This window comes from Anser cygnoides, chromosome 6 (assembly GCF_040182565.1).
Source record: "Anser cygnoides isolate HZ-2024a breed goose chromosome 6, Taihu_goose_T2T_genome, whole genome shotgun sequence".
NCBI lineage: Eukaryota > Metazoa > Chordata > Aves > Anseriformes > Anatidae > Anser > Anser cygnoides.
In genome coordinates, this window is record NC_089878.1 from 34,927,552 (window position 1) to 34,946,249 (window position 18,698).

General features: G+C 39.0%; 1 protein-coding gene across 5 annotated transcripts in view; it reads left to right on the forward strand.

The window, feature by feature from the left end:
* Positions 1-18,698, forward strand: part of MGAT5 (alpha-1,6-mannosylglycoprotein 6-beta-N-acetylglucosaminyltransferase) — a 119,026-nt gene that overhangs the window by 58,038 nt on the left and 42,290 nt on the right. For all 5 annotated transcript variants that reach the window (XM_066999225.1, XM_066999227.1, XM_048062820.2 and 2 more), the window contains exons 4-7: positions 3,142-3,218; positions 4,834-4,923; positions 16,773-16,844; positions 18,257-18,418. In XM_066999225.1, the coding sequence (XP_066855326.1) occupies positions 3,142-3,218; positions 4,834-4,923; positions 16,773-16,844; positions 18,257-18,418 (401 nt within the window). The remainder of the gene's footprint in view (positions 1-3,141; positions 3,219-4,833; positions 4,924-16,772; positions 16,845-18,256; positions 18,419-18,698) is intronic.

The following is an 18,698-nucleotide window of genomic DNA, read 5'->3' on the forward strand; positions in this document are numbered from 1 at the left end:
GCACCCTGGGAACAGAACAGTGAGCTGCTTCAGCAGTGCAGGCACATTCTGAGCTAGACGTGCACGAGGAAATGCAGGAAATGCTGTCCAGCCCATGCTTCCTCCACTGCAAGAGCTGCACAGCAGGGTGTGATGAGGGCAACCTGGGCTGTTAATTTGTAGCTATCAGCTCATAGTTAAAGAGGCTGGCCACCCTGCCCTTGACTTTCAATATTTTACAAGGCTGTTTCCTCTGTCTTTGACTATGGTTCAGAGTAGATAATGCAGTAAGGGTGGGGAAGGGAGCCTTTCTGCTGCCCACAGGTTAAAGCTGTGCCAGGCAGGCTCCAGCACACTCCTCACGCCTAGCTGGTAGTGAACTGGTTGAAATGTAATTCTTCACACAGGTTCTGATCGAGGAAGGAGGAGAAGTTGTGCGGGATGGTTCTCAATCTAGAACTCGCACTAACAATGGCCAAGATGGAAGGGTACTGCTTCGGGGCAAACAGTGGTTGCCCAGATCCGCCACCATTTTTCATATGTGAATTCAGACTTGTGCATTTATTTCTCATGCTAATGTATGGAGACCAGAATGTTCAAGACAGGAAAAGTGATAATGTGCCCATCTATAAAAACTTGAGTCAGAGATTGAGTTGATGCATGATAAAAGTGAACTATCTAGTCTACCGATGCGTATGTACCAAGAAAGAGTTCATTCTATCTTGTGTTTTTTCTCCTTCTGCCCATTCTCAGGAGTGTCACAAGATACCAATGCAAATCTAATATGGTGTGACAGACTTGGCACACTAAACATTTTTTGCTGAAAAATAAGGGATTATAGTTGTGTTTATTTACTACCCTGTGCTTAAAGAGACTTTAGAAGAAGAGATGGTTTGTTGCCTAGACGTTCAGCATTTTCAACCCTGAGTTCAGTACGATGTTGAAAGTTGAATTTTTCCTGCAGTTGAACTATATATCTGATATATCATAGATTTAAAGTGTCTCTTATGTTTAGGGAAGATCTGGATTTAACATGTCTTATAAAAAGCTCAGTACTTATTTTGTATTCAGGCTTATGAGTTCCTAATTTAGTAATGGATAGCATATCTAGCATAGAATACATTTGATTTCTTGAAATTCTCACAGAATTAGTTGACAAGTGAGGAGAGAACTTAAATCTGAGATCTAGGTGGTAGCTTTGTAAAAGTGCTTAGAATATCAACTACTTCCCTCAAACTGCTAAAGACAGAACCTGAATACTGGTATGACGGATTACTTTGTATTTATGCAACACTGTTGTTTTGCAGTAGTGGAATTTTAATTTTCAGAATCCCTTTAAAAAAGATTTATTCTGTAATTGTTCATTGTTACAAAGGATATGAATTGTTAAAACTAGAACAGTCCTTTTTGCAAGAGGAACTTTTCTGTAAACAGAAGTTAAAAAAAAACCTCAATGCTGTTTTCTATCACCTGAAAGGGGAACAAAATAAGGGCCAGAGTTTAGACCACAAACTAATGTTTACCTAATGGCATTATACTAATTATCAATAACTGCCACAATTTTATCCATGCCTGTTTTTGGTTTAAGGTGCATACTATTTGATCTCGAGCGCTTTCAGCGCGATACAGGTGGGAAGTCTGACTCCTGAACAGCAGAAAGTCCCAGTGTTATTTACCTTTACTGAGGCAATGTAGAACATGAGTTCAAGTTGTTGACGCCTGTCTGCGTGCTCTGTATGTTTCTCCTTGGAGCAGAAATCAGAGCCGTAGATGTCAGCAGTCTGGTCCGCAAGAATCCTATACGGATAGGAGCATTGGAGTATTTTGAAAGTGCTTATTGATTTGAAATTATAAAGTCATCTGAAAAACTGCTTAGCTTCAGTGTTATTGTCGGTGGCAGTACAGCTCGGTTTGTCAAATTGCTGCTGCTGCGGAGACTGCCGAATACATCATCTTCCAGGCATAATTCTTCTTTCCCCGTCCAATCCATTTTGTAACACTTCACTCGCATTTCATGTTTTATCTTTAAAAGAAACTATTTCCAAAAAAAACCAAATAAATAAAAAGCAAAATATTCAGATAAATCAGGAAAAGGCTTTTTTTGTATACAGTAAAACCACAAAAGTATTCTAGCTTTTTTCCACGGATTTTGTCCATACTCTATCCTAATGCTGCAGCCTTTTTTATTTTTTTAACTGAGATTTCTAATTAGCATATTCTGGGTGAGGTTGTGCAATATAACTACTAAAATGCCATGGTGTGAAGTGTTGCTACGTTGATGGATGGTTGGCTTTAATGATCTTGGTTCTAGTCCATGGGAAAAGCCAGAAATGATGCAGGTATAATTTAGATAACTCCGGGAGGAACTAGCTAAATTAAAAAACTTATCCTCCACTGACTTTAGTGAGAATCTCTCTACCACATTAATCATTTTTCTTGCCTCAAAGGCCTGTGTTACTGGGTTCTTAGAAGAAAGTCCCATCCTGGAACGGGTGTGATAATGTCCTTTAAAGACTGCTCATTTTTCCTTGGCTTATTGTCTAGAAGAGTTTCTCTGTCTTATGTTCTTTAACATGCTGCAAAAGTTGAGAATTACAAGATACTAAAATAGTTAAATGTATATACATTAGGAGACCATAATAGTTTTTTATGATGCAGTGTTACTCAGTTGTAAATTTAGATCATATTGCAATATTTAATTGGGTCAAGTATCTGGTGCCAAGCCTGCTGATCATGAGTATTTTATGAAATGATAACAGAATTGGAAAATCTAGAGTTCATTTCTAGAGTAATGTACATCTTACAAATGTTTGACAATTATAAACAAATTATTGCAGTTTAGTAGCTTTAAGCATGCTTTGATTAGGAAGCTGTTTTGCTTTTTATTATTTTCAGTACGGGTTAGCTTAGTTTTTATTTAAGTCTTCATAGACTGCTTTGTATATAATTCAGCACTTACTGCAAGTCAAAGTTGAAAGCTATGCAACCTTTTTCTATAATCAAAAAAGAGCACACTGAGTTTTAATGATATAACAAATGTTACACAGCAGGACTCTTCAGTCGGTCTGGATGCGGATTCATAAAAGTAAAAGGAAGGATTCATTAGGCTGTATGTCAGAACTGTAAAACAAAATATCAGTTATGGTCTCTGTTTCTCTTTAGATCTCATAAATGGAGCCCAAGAACAGTGTGAATTGCCTCCTATGGATGGTTTTCCTCACTGTGAAGGGAAAATAAAGGTAACTGTGAGCCGTTCTTAATCTTATTATGTGTGTTTTGTTAAAAACTGAACGTATGTTGCAAGAAGTCACTACTCAGTGGTGTAATATAAGAGCAACTGGCTCAAAAAAGAGGGTATTTAGGAGCATGTGTCACTACAAAACTCCTCACCTTACCCTTTAATACTCTGCAGAGGAACAAAGTGTCATCTTATTAAGACAGACATAAAATGCCACGTTATAATAAAATGCCACATTATTTAATGAAATGCGTTACTATTTGAATGCCATTTGGTTATTTACACACCTTCTCCTTTTTAAAAAGCCCTTTGTTTTCTTTCCCATCATGAGTCATTGGACGTCCCCCCACCCAGGGCTGGGATATTGTGTGCACCTCACTCCAGCCCTTTCTCTCTTTCAGCAAGACATTTATTTATACTTCTTTCCCCTCTTTGCCAACAGCTTTGTCCAGTTCCTCCCTTTCACCTTTTCTGTTTTAAGGGATTCTGCCTCTTCTACTCACCAGCTAGGCACTTTGCATTCCCTTCCTTCTTAGCATTGTTCTTTCAGCCCTGGGTGAGAACATAGGCTCCCTACAGAGGAGCTGTTCTGTTTCCAAACAGAAGACTGTTGTCTTGCTCAGGGTGACTTCGGTCAATTTACCCAATAACTTCATTTGGATGGAAAGCTTTAAAAAAAAAATGAAATGATCAAGATCATTTGGTTTTTCTAAACCTGCTTCTATGAATAATCCTACTGCACTAAGTTTGCCACCAAAACTTTGGTTTTGGGGGTTCACAATTCGTTTTCTGTAAATCCTGCATTTCACTAATAACGTAGTTGGAAAGACCAAATATCGAAAGCCATCAGACTTCGGTTGGAAAGGAAAAAGTAATAAACTTGCAGAGAGTTTTTTTTTTTTCCAGACTACGTTTCAAATATAAGGAAACTGTATTAGTAGTTGGGATAAAAGTAAAATTGCTGAGTACTTTCATATAATTATCAAATACTAGGATTTATTTCTGAAAGTGAAGCTGGCGAAGTATACATGAAATTTCCTTACCTTTTTTTCTCTAAATAAAATTCTTACACTATAGTATTTAAAATAAATACGATTGTATATAAATCTGTTTTGATCCATTTTGACAAATGGGCTGTGTGGTGGCTATGTAGTACGTCATTTGTATGTTAAAATAAGAAGTTAAATGAATTATTTATTTCTGCAGAATTGGCCGGTTCTTGGCAGAGTCAGATTACTGTCTTGGTAACTAAAATGGCCAGTTAAATTGCAGAGCGTGTGTAATGGGGGGCAATGAAAATCAGCTCCAGCCACACCCATACATATGAATCCTGATTATATTCTCCTTTTGGTATTTGCCTCTGCTTGCCTGGCTTACAGTTTGTGCAAACTGTACCCACACCTGGTATGTAGTTCCTTCCCCACTGTAGTTGAATGCTGAGATGTAGTGTGCTGCAAAATATTCATAAAACTCCCTTTTTGTTATTTGAGAGTTTTATCAGTTTGGATATAGTGGCTTGCAGCTTTCCTTTGTTATTCCTGACTTCAGTGTGAAGTAGCATATTTTAGAGTTATTCTGTGAGGCTTAAATGTAACCCTGTTTTTGTTCTGTTTCAGTGGATGAAAGATATGTGGCGATCGGATCCCTGTTATGCAAGTTACGGTGTAGATGGGTCCACGTGCTCCTTTTTTATTTACCTCAGTGAGGTCAGTAATCTTTTTATCTGCATAAGGGGAACATCATAGTGCCTCCCTAGCTTTTGGTAACTGTTTGTGAACATTTTTCAAAACAAATAACTTTCTTCAGAAAAAATCTAGAAAGAGGAAAACATTATTAAAACAGAATTATTGAGAAATGTTTTACTATTTTTCTTCAGTCCACCAGGTGTTTCTAGCATGGAGAATTCTAGTGTTTGTAACTGAAGTGATGTAAACAGCAACTGCTCAGTGAGTCCACACGAGATACCCTATAAAACTGAAGTGTGGAATTCAGTCATAGACCCTTGCCTCTGAATGCTTGCTGCTGTCTTCTATGTAGCTCCTAAGGTAGCAGTAGATAGGAAATTTAGGGGGAGGTGTTTGGAGTGTGAAATTTAGAAAGTGGAATGCAGTAGTACATCCTTCTAGGAAGCGTGCTCACTTCCTGCTTAAAGCCAGATTTTGTACACGGCTCAATAAGGTGCTTGCCCTGGTGTTTTTGTAGTTTTTTTCCACAGATCTCCCACTTCCTGAGTAATGCTTGTTTTCCAAGAAGAAATTCTGTCAAACAAGATTTAGTGCAAACTCCTAGTCACTAGTCACTCTGTGTCACTAGTTTGTGGTGTGTATGCCAGAAATAAATAGTCAAATGTATTTGATGACTTGACCTCTTTCTTAATAGTAAAATTCTGATAACTTGTGGCAACTGATTTGGGTACAAGTTTTGATACCTAGTGGCTTCCTACTTGTAAAGAACTGAGAGAGCCAATGTGGCTGCAGAATTGTGAACTAATATTAATTACACAGTTTCTGCAGGATTCCAGGAGGAAGGGCTGGGTTTTTAAATTCTGTATCGGAGATGAAAACAGTAAGTCTATTATATGAGTAACTCAGTTATAATGAAAGCAGATTCTGTTAAGTTACTCAGCTTGCTGTAGCTGAACTTTTCAAGGCACTGCTTTAAGCAGCATTAATAGTTAAATGTGTGTCCAAAACACACATCTGAAGAAATAAAAAATGCTGGGTTTTATCGCAGATTTGACTCACTACATTGCTAGCGCTTCGTGTTGATTTATTTATGGGCTATAAAGCTGGTGTAGGAAAAGATCCAGTATGACTATTATTTATCCTGTTGTTTTTCATAAAAGCTGAAGGTACAGTTTCATAATCATCTGAAGTTGATCTAAGTTTCTACTAAAAGATTGTTTTAGCATTAGTGGATTTATATTAGTGCAGTAGTACACTGTCAGCCAGCTGGTGCTTCATGTCTTTAATGCAAATGTATCTTAGAAATGAGAATACCTGTCAACTGAATGTGAGAATCTGGTATTCTTAAATGACATATTTATTATTTTGTGTTCCTGTTGAGTCACAGTATTTTCTGTGACAATCTTCTGTTTAATCATCAGCTTCGAAGACTCGGTTGATGCTGTTAGTTTTTTCATAATTGATCTTTCAGCTCAACCCTGTGGCAAAATGCGACTAGCTCTTGCTCCTAATGTGTCGTATGTTTCAGAATGCAGATGTTCCTCGTGGTTATACAGATAACCACTTTTTACATGCATCAGTTACAGTACTGTGTTCTCCCCCTCCAAAACAGTGTGTTTCAGCTTGCCAGGAAGGCTGTTTATGAAATACTTCTGTGTTGACAAAAACAAACAACTTTCTTTTGTCTTTGAGGAGGGGATCCAGTTTTAAAGTGTAGTGATATATAAAGAATGTTAAGTACAGAATCTTTTTATAAAATAATTTTTGAGGACTTTTGTTAGGTTCCTTATCAAATACTATTCCTAGTTAGTGAAATGCTACTTAGTGTAGTGTATCTTTTAAGAACATAACAGTGTATGTAGGAAGATGTCTTTGTAGGCACATAAACACTTGTTCCTTCACATACAAATGAAGTTTATGAAGGTGTAGTGCCAGTTGTGGATTCTTACTGGCCCCAACCCTTCTTTCCTCACTTCTTATTGCATGTGGTAGCTATTCAGCTGCAACAGTTAGGACCTGTAATCTTGGATCAGGACCGTATTGTATTATACTCATATACAGTGCCAAATAGTATGTTCCTCAAATCAACTACTGAGCCTACAGGAACTAGTATAAGGGCGTTCTGATTTGCACCTGGAACTCTGTTACAGAAGCAGAAGTTGTATTTGAATTATTTTGTTCAGCTAAAATTTCAAGGCTTTTAGGGAAATTTTGAATCAAACTTTCAGGAGCAGGGAAAAGTTACCACTTACAACTACTCAATGCAGAGCTTTATTACTTGATAGCTTTAAATATTGCATCATATAGTCAGTAAACATTAAACCTTCTGGATAAAAAATATATGAATAAGTAACAGTTCAGTTATTCTTCTATGAGTTCTTGACTTCTTGCTTTTAAGTTCACAGCTAGCAAGAAGTAGTATGAGAACTATTTTCATCTCGGTGGTGGACAAAATGTATCTTGTTAAATGGTGTAAGAGGATTCATTCAGCTCGAGTTTTCAGAATGCTGTGAAATAAGCTAGTCTATTTGAAATAACTTTTAGTTGCAAAACCTGCCTACCATGTGCATAAGAATGTATCAAATACTTTTATAAATATTATAGTTGTAAGACCTTTTACATTTTTCTGTCCATTCTTACAGTCTGGTCTGCTACCTGTAATATTTTGGAAGAGTAGTAGTATTTCTCTAACATTTAAGCCAAGATAACATAGATACATTAATTAAAGGACATGTTTTTCCAATATAAGGGTTGTGTCACTTCACAGAGGGCAAATGGTTGTTTTTTCAAGGGTGCAGGAAGTTGATTTTTTCTTTAGGAAGAAATGTAGAATTTGGGCAACTTCTTGTTTCCTCATGGAACAAAGATACAATTAGCACCATTGTCTGTGGGTGTATTTGGGAACTTCAGACTAAGATCTTACACATTTTTTTGGAAGTTTTGTCCCCATGGCAGGATGTAAAACTAATATTGGTTGAGCATGTTATTAACCTTGAGTTTAAATTTGGCATTCTTAATCCTATGATTAATTCCATGATTAATGCCCAGCAGCAGAGGTTGAAAGCTTAAATGTTCGCGAATGCAAGCATGAAATGAAATTCTAATAACACTACAATGATGTGGATTTATGAGGTGTGTTGGCTGCTAAGGATAACTGGAAATGCTATTGCAAGAGTAATTTGTCAAAGTGGACAGGGATGAAGAGTTGACAGTTTATAGTATGGTTGCACAGCTGAATGATAAATGTGCCTACAGAGCTCTCAAGTAAAAACTGCTGGTTTAAAACATCAAAATGTGTTAGGGTTCTGGCAGGATATTACTGTTAAGATTTTTTTTTTCACTTTAAGGTAACAATCTAGGAATAAAATGGTTGTGTATACATCCTCTGTTTGAAAAGGCAATATTAAATTACATGTAGAATCACAGAATGGTTTGGCCTGGAAGGGACCTTAAAGCCTGTCCAGTTCCATCCCCCTGCCCTGGGCAGGGACACCTCCCACCAGCCCAGGCTGCCCACAGCCCCATCCAGCCTGGCCTTGGGCACTGCCAGGGATGGGGCAGCCACAGCTTCTCTGGGCAGCCTGTGCCAGGGCCTCACCACCCTTACAGTGAAGAATTTCTTCCTGATATCCAATGTAAGTCTCCACTCTTTCAATTTAAAGTTTCATGGCCCCTCGTCCTATCACTACACCCCCTGACAACGAGTCCCTCCCCAGCTTTCCTGCAGGCCCCATGTAGGTACTGGAAGGCCACCGTAAGGTCTCCCTGGAGCCTTCTCTTCTCCTGGCTGAACAACTCCACCTCCCTCAGTCCCTCTCCATAGGAGAGGTGCTGTAGCCCTTGGACCATCCTTGTATGTGTCTACTTTTGCTCGTAAAATCATCTCTGCAGTCTAGTGTGACAAGAACACATGCTCTTTCATACTTTTTAGGGATCTGATTTTTTCTTCTAAAGCAATTCTGTTAGGATATTATATGTTAAACTCACCTCTCTCTTGTAAAGTGGTTTCAAACCTATAAACAGAGGAGCCCAGAATGTTACTTTTCATTGTGTAATATGGGTCAGAACCACAGAGGGAGAGAGTAATTTGGTTTATGCAAAGCCTTAGAAACACAGCTAGGAATAAAACTGTCCTACGCCCTGGTTATGTAGTCACTGTGTATATGCAAAATAGAAACAGCACAGTGAAAATCCCAGTCGTCTTTTCTGCAGAGCCTGCACAAATGCAAGTATTAGCAGCTCTGCCTCCTCTGGTTTGCCTTTGACGGCGCTCCCGTAGGAGTACGAGTCATCGACAGCTAGCTTAACAGCTCTTCTCTGCTTCTCTTCTGGTGTCTTGGCTGCTTGAGCAGACTGGGAGGTGAGCGTGGCAGCAGAGGGAAAGCAAGAAGGTGTCCAACGCGTTCAGGTTTAGTTTTTTTATTTAAAGCTGTATCCTGTACAGACTTGCAGATAAAGCTGCAAGGATTTTGCACTTCTAACCAGCTACTTTGCTGGAGGCACCAGGTCACTCCAGGTGGACGATGCCCAACCGTGCAGTACTCTAATTGTGCTGGAGCCTTTGAAAGACTGGAGGAGAAACAAATGTCCGGAATAGCAAAACCAGACTTGTGTTTTCTGGAAGGACAGAGCAAGGCAGGGATTAGAAACAGCAAAAGTTGAAGAGGAAGTTAAGCTAACTCTAAGGTTTCTGAATAACTGCGGCCTGGTTTCCTTTTAACTGTGATACAAACTTACCCATTGAGAAGAGTTTTTCCTTTTAACCTTATTTAGTTATGAAAAAGCCAGTTGGTTAACACTATGTCATTGGAACACTTAAAACTTTCATGGATGGCATTGCTTCTGGTGAGAAATGTGAAAGAATGAATTCTAGACAGTACAAAAACATGCTTCACTGCAAAATGCCAGTTTGCAGCTGACGAATGAAACCTCAGAAAATATCTTCTAGAAAATAAATTTGGCACAGTTTCCCAGCTTAATAACAACAAAAGGTGGAGGGATCTTATTGCTCCTTTTTTTCATCTAGACATTTGTTTCCTCAGAGGCCTGCCTGCCACCCAGGAGCAGGACTGCTGCTGTGCCGGCTGGTCAGCCAGTGGCTGTGGTGCAAGTTCCTGCAGCCCAGGGAAGCTCCCTCTGTTTTGCTCTCTTGTGCTCCCTTGAGACTTGATGCTGGAGCTGGGCAGCTACCATGAAGATCCCAGGCTTTGGATCCCAAACTCACCTTTCAGGTGCAAGTGTAATGTTTGGTATTCTTCTTCAAAGTGGATCCAACGCTTCAAAAGACCAAAAAGCTGTTTCAGCAACACAGTCTTTGAAACTTCTCTAGCTTTTGCATGTTTCCTAGAATACCACTGGAGAGAATTCTTATTTTTAGTTCTTTAGACTGATAGAAACAACGCTTTTTTTTTTTTTTACAGTAATATTTTTCTTTACTCTGTGAAGGAACTGAGCAGAACAATACAGACCGAAGGTGATTTTCAATGTGGATTTGTTCCCAGAATGCAGGCTGTAGTCTAAGGTGTGTTTTAGTGAAATAGTGAAAACATCTGGCAATTACAGTTATGCAGGTTCCTCAAATCCTTGTGGTTTTGCTAGTTTACTGCAGTTTGCTAGCTTCTGTGTGGAAGTCCCATTTCCCCAACTGCTGCTGCATGTGTTAGATAATCTCTAACGATGAGGTGAGTTAGCGATTTCCATTTCTTCAGCGTAACGTAACATTGAACCAACTTCCTTAAATACTACACTATTACTTAAAAGCCAAAAATAGCATTCTTGTCTGAAGTGTAAATTAGCAAAAGCTTGCACTAAACTTCTGCAGTTCCTAAGAAATTAAAATGCTAATGATGTTCAGTATTTTGTCCCCAAATCATCCAGTAGCATATTGGCCTGGATTTGGGAGATTGGAGCTCAGTTATCTTTTCTACCTTGGGCACTTTTTAAACAGGGATTGGTATTCTTCTGTCTTGTTGGAGAATGCCAATGTAAGAGAGCAATAAAATTGAGCGCACGTTACTGAAGTTAGATAAGACGACGTTTGGGACTGCCTGTGGAAACAAACTCCCAACGCCACCTGTATGCGCTTCTCAATTTCACTGAACAAGCACGCAGTCATCTAACACACCACAGATTTTGTCCCATCTTCAAAATGATTACGTATCACTGAGCAAATGCTAAACAACATGTAGATGTTACAGCTTCTGGAGGAGCGGAGAAAGTCACCTTCCCAAAGGTAGCATTTCATTTGCCTCAAATGCCTAAATGGGTTTTCTAAGTGAACGTTGAGTTACCTTCTCTGCCTACCTGCATATTGTCCAATAAATTTCAAGATGCAGTCTTTCACCAGGTATTACAGCGTTGTTTATTTCCTGCTCTTATTGACAGAAGATTCTTAATAGCAGCACTTCACCGTGGATTGAATTACACTGAGCAATAACTCTGCTCCCCTGAATTGCAAACTGGCTTTAGTTTCCCTGTAGGCATGCTGCACCTTTCCTTCAGAAGAGTCCAAAATGAAGTTTATGCCAGGTGTTCAGCGAGTATCCTTCAGCTCCTGCTTTGTCCAGCTCCCACTGGTACTCTTTGAAAATATAAAGGACTTCCTGAAGTTGTGGCTCTGGAGAGCCTCTGGCAGAGTACACTTGCATTCAGTTCAGAAGGTGCTCAGACTGGCCCATGCTACAGACGTTTGCCAGCTTTTTAGGAGTGTAATCAAGGTCCTTGTTCTGTAATATAGCTGAGCACTGCAATCCTAACATCTCTCCAGTCTCATTGCATTTCCGAGGAAGAATTATTGGAACAGATAAAGGCTGCAAAGCTTCTGAGATACTTTTCTGATTGTCTGGGTTTGTTTGGGGTTTGTTTTGTTCTTTTTTCCGTGTTAACTCATTTTTCAGTAAGCTACGTAAAGGTAAATTCTCACTGTGAAAGGGGATTGTCTGGGCCTAGAGGAGCTCTGTAGTTCAGTTTAAGCAGCTCAGAGCACTTTCCGCTAATATCTGGAATTGTGTGACAATTTTGGGCTTCTAAAGTAGCATGTAACCTAACCTTACGGAGCTATCTACATATGCTCTAGACAGCGCTGTGCCTACTGTGATTCAGAACCAGGCAGGAGACGCTAGGCTTCTCAGGTGGACTTAGTCTCTTGAGCATGATCAAAGGCTACCCAATACATTTGATTTGCATTGAATTCGACACTAGTTACAGGAGGCACAGCTGTTCTTATTCAGAAATATGACAGGAGAAAGATAAATATAGTCTGTTCTGAAAAACAGCTTAGCATTTATATCGCTCATCCAAAAAATGGGCAGTCTTCAAATCTGCACTTGCTGCTTCCCAACAATCTCCTGTAACTGCTGTTCTGTACTTTATCACATCCTTCCTACCCAATCATGCAGAACAGCAGAGCACTCAGTTGCTATGGAGAGAAGAAGCTAGAGGAAGAACTGATGCTAACCCAGGGAGAGAAAGGCTGTCCTGGAAAGCACGGAGAGACGTCCCAATTCCTTCTTCGGGGATTAGCTTATGTATTTTTTCTTAAATGATCAAGTAAAATGCATTAAAAAAGTCCAAGGGCAAGATCTGAACAAATATTGCTGCCCTCCTTCCTTTTGTTCAGACTTGTGGCTTTTGGCCATGTGGTTATCTGTAGCTAAACAAATACAAAGCTGCAGTGTTTGTACATTTCTGACAGATTTCATCTAGACACGCTTTAGTGATAAAATAATCGTTTGTCATCATTTCCCATGACAAGGAAAACATCTGTAACAGTAGGCAACAATACCATATTTGTAACTTCATACTTCAGCCTTATGCATGTGCTGTGTAGTCTTGCTACTTACAATCGTATACATGTATGCATATGTGTGTATATATGAGTATCCACATCAATTTTTTTCTGTTGTACATGCCACTTGATCATAAAGATTCCTGGCCCAGGATGAGGTACACTTTCGTGCTGTTGCATTTCCTGCACACTTTTTTTCATTAGTTAGGTGGTACAGTCTAAAATTAACCAAGGCATTATTTTTCTTTTCATGTCCCACTGCAGCAGCTTCCAGAAGACGTTTTGCAACACAGATCCTTAATTCAGCCCCTCACATTCCCCACCACCTCGCTGTCTCATCCCTCATAGCTTCAATGAAAGCTGATGGGTCCCGCAGAAAAACTTCCTTTGGGCATCGTGAGAGCAAGGGGAGAGAAGGAAGCTCCAAGCACCAGGTGTTTTCCCAGAGCAGGCAGTGCTGTTGGTGCTTGTGTATCGCATAAGGCCAAGGAGATTAAAGGCTTTCACTCAAACCAGTCTGAATGGTTTTAGTCCTTGCTCACCTTTCTTTATCACCACATTTATAGTTGGAGGTTACTGCTCCCTGAGGTAAAACACAAGTTCTGAGAGAAAGATCCTTTCATAGTTAGTGAAATGCGGAAGGATGCTCAGAGCACCTCCCTTTGTTTTCGGAGAAGTTGGCTTGGCAGTGGTTACTGGTCTGAAGCTGAGATGAGCAACTGTGGGGCTTGCTCAGAAGTGATGAGTACAGTAACTGTCTGCTCCAGACCGTATTTGGTCACAGAAGGCAACCAAGGAAATTACTGAACCCTTTGAGGTTTCATTTTTAGTGAGAGGAATCCTTGTGCTATTCTTTGTGAACCCTGGGCAACCTGTTCCAGTGCCCCACCAATCTTATAGTAAAGAATTTATTCCCAGTGTCTGATCTAAACCTACCCTTTTTCACTTTGAAGCCATTACCCCTTGTCCTATCACTATGCCCCTGACAAAGAGTCCCTCCCCAGCTTTCCCGTAGACCCCCTGTAGGTACTAGAAGGCTGCTATAAGGTCTCCCTGGAGCCTTCTCTTCTCTAGACTGAACAACCCCAACTCTTCCAGCCTTCCATTTCCTAGGAGGGGAGCTCCAGCCCTCTTATCATCCTCAGGGCCCTTGTCTGGACTTGCTCTGACAGGTCCTATTTCTTTACAAGATATTTGAGCAGTCTTTACTGAGGACTTTTGCCTCTATTACATTGCTGTGGACCTTAATTTTACACTGTGCCATCCAAAACCATGGCTAACTGGAAGCTTTTTACTTGAAATGCACATGAAAATACAATTGGTGTGTTTCCTGAGGAAAGCTGCAATTAAAATTTAGCAGCCTGATAGTTCTTGTGTAGGTAACATCACATCAACAGGCTGTTACATTCTGCAGCCTAAGCCTGTCAGTGCTATTGTTCCCCTTTCCAGTAGTTTGACAAAGGCTGCCTCTCAAGTCTTAGATAACTTGTGTAGTTGCCTAGGCTGAAATCCCCCTCTCTTCTGCCAAAGAGCATAAATCATTGATCAGCTGTTGCTCGCATTGAACAGGGAAGCAAGAACCCGAAACAGAGAAATCTCTCTGTTCCCTCTGAAAACCTCGTCTTCGTTAGAAGTGTGATATTTCATGAGTACTGGGCACCTTTATAAGCACAGGTATTACGACGTGCGTAGGCTTCTCTACTACAGCTTTTCACTTCTGCTTTCTTCGTTCTGCGTCTGATGATATCTCTGTGTTCTGAAAGTAACTTCTGAGTAAGCTGCAGTGTGCGAGTGTTAAACCCTGCCGTGACTCTGATCGCCTTCTGATTTCCCTCTCATTTTCTCTTTGAACCACAACACAGTAATTCCAGTTCTTTCTTTAATTGCCTGCAAAATTCACTTTTGTTTTGATCAACACAACAGCATTTTGGCTGTTTTGGTCGTCATAATGTGTTCTTCCTGGAGGCATGTGTGTGCCTCTGGTGGTTATTGCTCAAAAGTACCTGAAATTCGCTATTAGGTTACACCTGGCTTGGTGAGTGTGTCAGTCAGTACTTTGCTTCTCCATCCCCGCTTCTCCATGAGTCAAGTTAATACAGCGATAATCTTCTTTCCCCTCCCCCTGTACATCACGTTTTTGGTCTTAATCTTTGCTTTCTGGGTGCTCCTGTTAATTATTATCCCATATCTAACAGCTCTCACTTGCGAGCTACTGGCTTATCAAAATGAGCAAATCCTTGCCTTTTTCTATAAGAGAATGCCTCTGCATTCTTCCTACTGCATTTATGTACCAGTCCTGAAAATAACGAGACAACCAGCATACTTTGAAGAGTATGTGTTTAAAAATCTTGTGGTGAGCCAAGTTGTGGTTTTTTTTTTTGTAGTTCTTGGTTTTTTGTTACTGTTTTCAAATGAAAAGAGGAATTGACTCAACACCAACATGGAAAAAATGAATGTTAGACCAGTTGTGATATATCTTTGAGTCTACTCCTGCAATGTTTATCTGTGAGCTGTATTTCAGTAATTTGATTTAGATTAGAAGGAAAATGGAATATTACTAAAAGCACAAAGGTACTGTATTGTTCAGCATGACGCCCCATGTTATGGGATGTCTGCCTGGGCCAGCTGTCCTGGCTGTGTCCCCTCCCAGCCCCTGGGACACCCCCAGCCCCAGCTGCCAGGGCAGCACCAGGAGCTGAGCAGTCCTTGGCTCTGGGTGAGCCCTGCTCTGCAGCTACTGAAACATTGCCGTGTTATCACTGCTATTTTCATCAAAAATCCAAAACACAGCATTGTGTGAGCCTCTGTGAAGAAAATTAACTCTGTCCCAGCTAAAACCCTGACAGAAGGAGAGAGAAATTGAGACTCTGCACAATTTTTAATACAACTCTTTTCTAGTAGCGATTCCACAGCTAAAGTTAAGACTGTTAATTGCTACAATTTCTAGTATCCTTCCAGAGCTGGAGTTCAATGAATAATCAGGTATTTCAAACAAGGTTGTTCATGTCATGGCTTTCAAACGTTGCATTAAATATGTTGGGTAGATGAATTCATAGCATTCAAATTAAGGCTTTTATATAATTTGTCAAAGAAAACTACGCTTGATACATTTCTTCTATTTAACGAGGTTGTGATATTTGGTAATTTATTATTTTCTTGTGATTGATCTTCTAGGCAATCATTCAGTACAGTCTTAAGGTATCAATCTCTAATGCTTCAGGCTTACAGGTCTGCGACTGGAGGGACCCTCCCTTTTTGCAATGCAGTTATGTTTCTGTTGTGCTTTCGTGGGTTTGCCTCCAACAGTGAAATTCCTTCTTCACAACAGTGAATGGGCTAATTATTTCACATGAGTTATACAGATTCCACAGGACAAGTGAGATTCCTATGGAAAGCACAGGCACTTTCAGCGACTTGTATCCATTTGCTGTTTCTTCCCTACCTACTAGCCGTTGTTTTTCTAGTAGATAGTAGAAGTAGTGTATTTGCATGGATTGTTTCTCTCAGAATTATGGCTATTAGTACTTGTGGATACCATTACCTAAGTTATTATCCTATTACTTATCAAATAAGATTTTTTGTTAAATTCATCTTTCTTTCAATTTTTTGTCTAGATTTCTACAAGGTAGAACTCTGATCCTTGTTTTTTGATCCTTGTTTTTTCTCAGTCTTTTTATAGAGATAGCCTAGGCAGATGGGAAATGTGTATATATAGAATATATATGTTTTGTAAGGTCTAGAAGCATAGAAAATTCAGTGCTTTTTGAAAATATTTAGGAACTGCTCAGAAAAAGCATTTAGCAGCTGACCTCTGACTTGAAAGGGGTTTCTGTCATGTATTCATTATCATGAATGAATATCTAAATGCTACTTTTAGTTGCAAATTTGCAAGGTTAAAGTAGAATTGAATTGCAAAAAGTCATCTTAAGCTTTTCTTAGAAGGCAGGTTTTGCCTTGCAGTGACTTACTAATCAGCTGATGTCTTATTCAAACCATAGGAGAGTGCAGCATAAAGGCAGTCAGAGTTTGGTAGGGCAGCTGAAAGTAAAATAGAATGATTTGTTTTAATTTGATTGTTTTGCAGGTTGAAAATTGGTGTCCTCGTTTACCTTGGAGAGCAAAAAATCCTAATGAAGAAACCGATCAAAAAACAGTGGTAAGAAAAACATTAAAACATGAGTGATCAGTAATTGTTCACTCAAAAGACCCTGGAAGCCTGTGCCACGTAAATGCTAGTAAGACTAGAATTTACTATTGTTATTCCTCAGCTCCTCAAAACTGAAGGGCAGTATCCTTGACTATGTATATGTAGCTCATCACATATTTTCTCCAGTCATACTGCAGTCTTGGTGGCAGATTTCCACTAAAAACATTTAAGTGTTTTAGTTTATGTAACGCTGTACACAGATACGGAGAAAATTTGCAAATCCATAGACTGTTCACCAGTATTAAGTGACCATATGTGAAACTATCTATTTTTATTATCCTATAAGTCTGGGCTTTATATAAAACAATGCTGTAACAGAAGAGGGCTATATACATTTCAGTTTTGTAACATTTTGATTTTTTCCTTTAGAAATAACTCAGTATGCAGTAGAGTTTTTAAACTGTTACAGCCTAATTATGTAGCACTTAGGTATTTTAAGATAATTATTGGGCTGCAAATGAACATCGCCTATAGAATTTTGGTGTAGAATGTCATACTTTGTAAAACCAATTGTTTTGCATTAGTCTGGCTTTAAAATGAATATTTCTTTTTAAAGGAATACTGTAGCAATGTTTCTGCCTTAATGTTTTTATAAGAGGCTTCCTTGTATTTTGAAGATTCATGATGATATCTGAATCCTCGGTGTAATTTTCTGAATTTATATCATGTCCTAGAGATACTTTAGCCTCCTTTTGCAAACACATGAACAAAACTAAATCTTCAACTGCAGAAATAAATACATTGTGAAACATAGCAAACATACTCTGGTGCTACCAAGTACTACTAATAAAAATAACAGTAATTTATATGGCTTAGAAATGTCTATTTAAATAAAGAGATCTTAAATGCTTGAACTAAAATCATAGAATCATTCAGGTTGGAAAAGACCTCTAAAATCATATAGTCCAGCCTTTAACCTAGTACTAAAGTCTACCTCTAAACCACGGTATTAAGTTCTACGTCTACACATAGCTTGGAAACCTTCAGGGAAGGTGACTGAAGCACTTCTCTGGGCAGCCTATTCCAATGCCACCCAACCCTTTCAATATGGAAATTTCCCCTAATACCAACCTAAACCTCCCTTGGCACAACTTGATGCCATTTCCCCTCATCTTATCACTTGATGCATGGGAGAGGAGCCCAATCCCCACCTCGCTACAACCTCTTTTAAGGTAATTGTAAAGTAAAATCTTGACTTTAGCATAAGAAGCATTATCTTTTGTTTGTTTTTCTTTTTTTTTTTTTTTTTTTTACAATGAATAATGTAAAGAACAATTCATGTTTGGGTAATTTCATCACTTCTGGAAGGTACACAGTTTGAACAATAACTTTTTTTGTTTGTTTTAATGACTTAATTGAAGGCTGAAATTCGTATCAACTTTGATCCTCTCTACAAAATGATGTCAAGGCATGAGGAATTCAGGTGGATGATGTTACGCATTAGACGAATGGCTGATACCTGGATTGAAGCAATTAAATCACTTGCAGAAAAACAAAATTTGGAGAAGAGAAAACGAAAGAAGGTAAGTTAAAACAATTTTTACTCTTGCCACTTGCAATCATTTAGCCTTATTTAAGCTAAATTTTCCAAACGTAACTTTAGAGCAGAAATACCAAATATGTGTAAAAGGCTCACGTTTGTACATTTGTCTCTTTTCAAGGAGTATTTTGTTGTTTGAAATTATTTGTAAAATGTTTTTTTGCTTTACACATAGTTTTTATACATTCAGTAAGTCAGTCTTTGAATAAGTTTTCTAACATCTTTAATTTTGGATAAAAGAGAAGTTATGCAGAAGGTTCTAA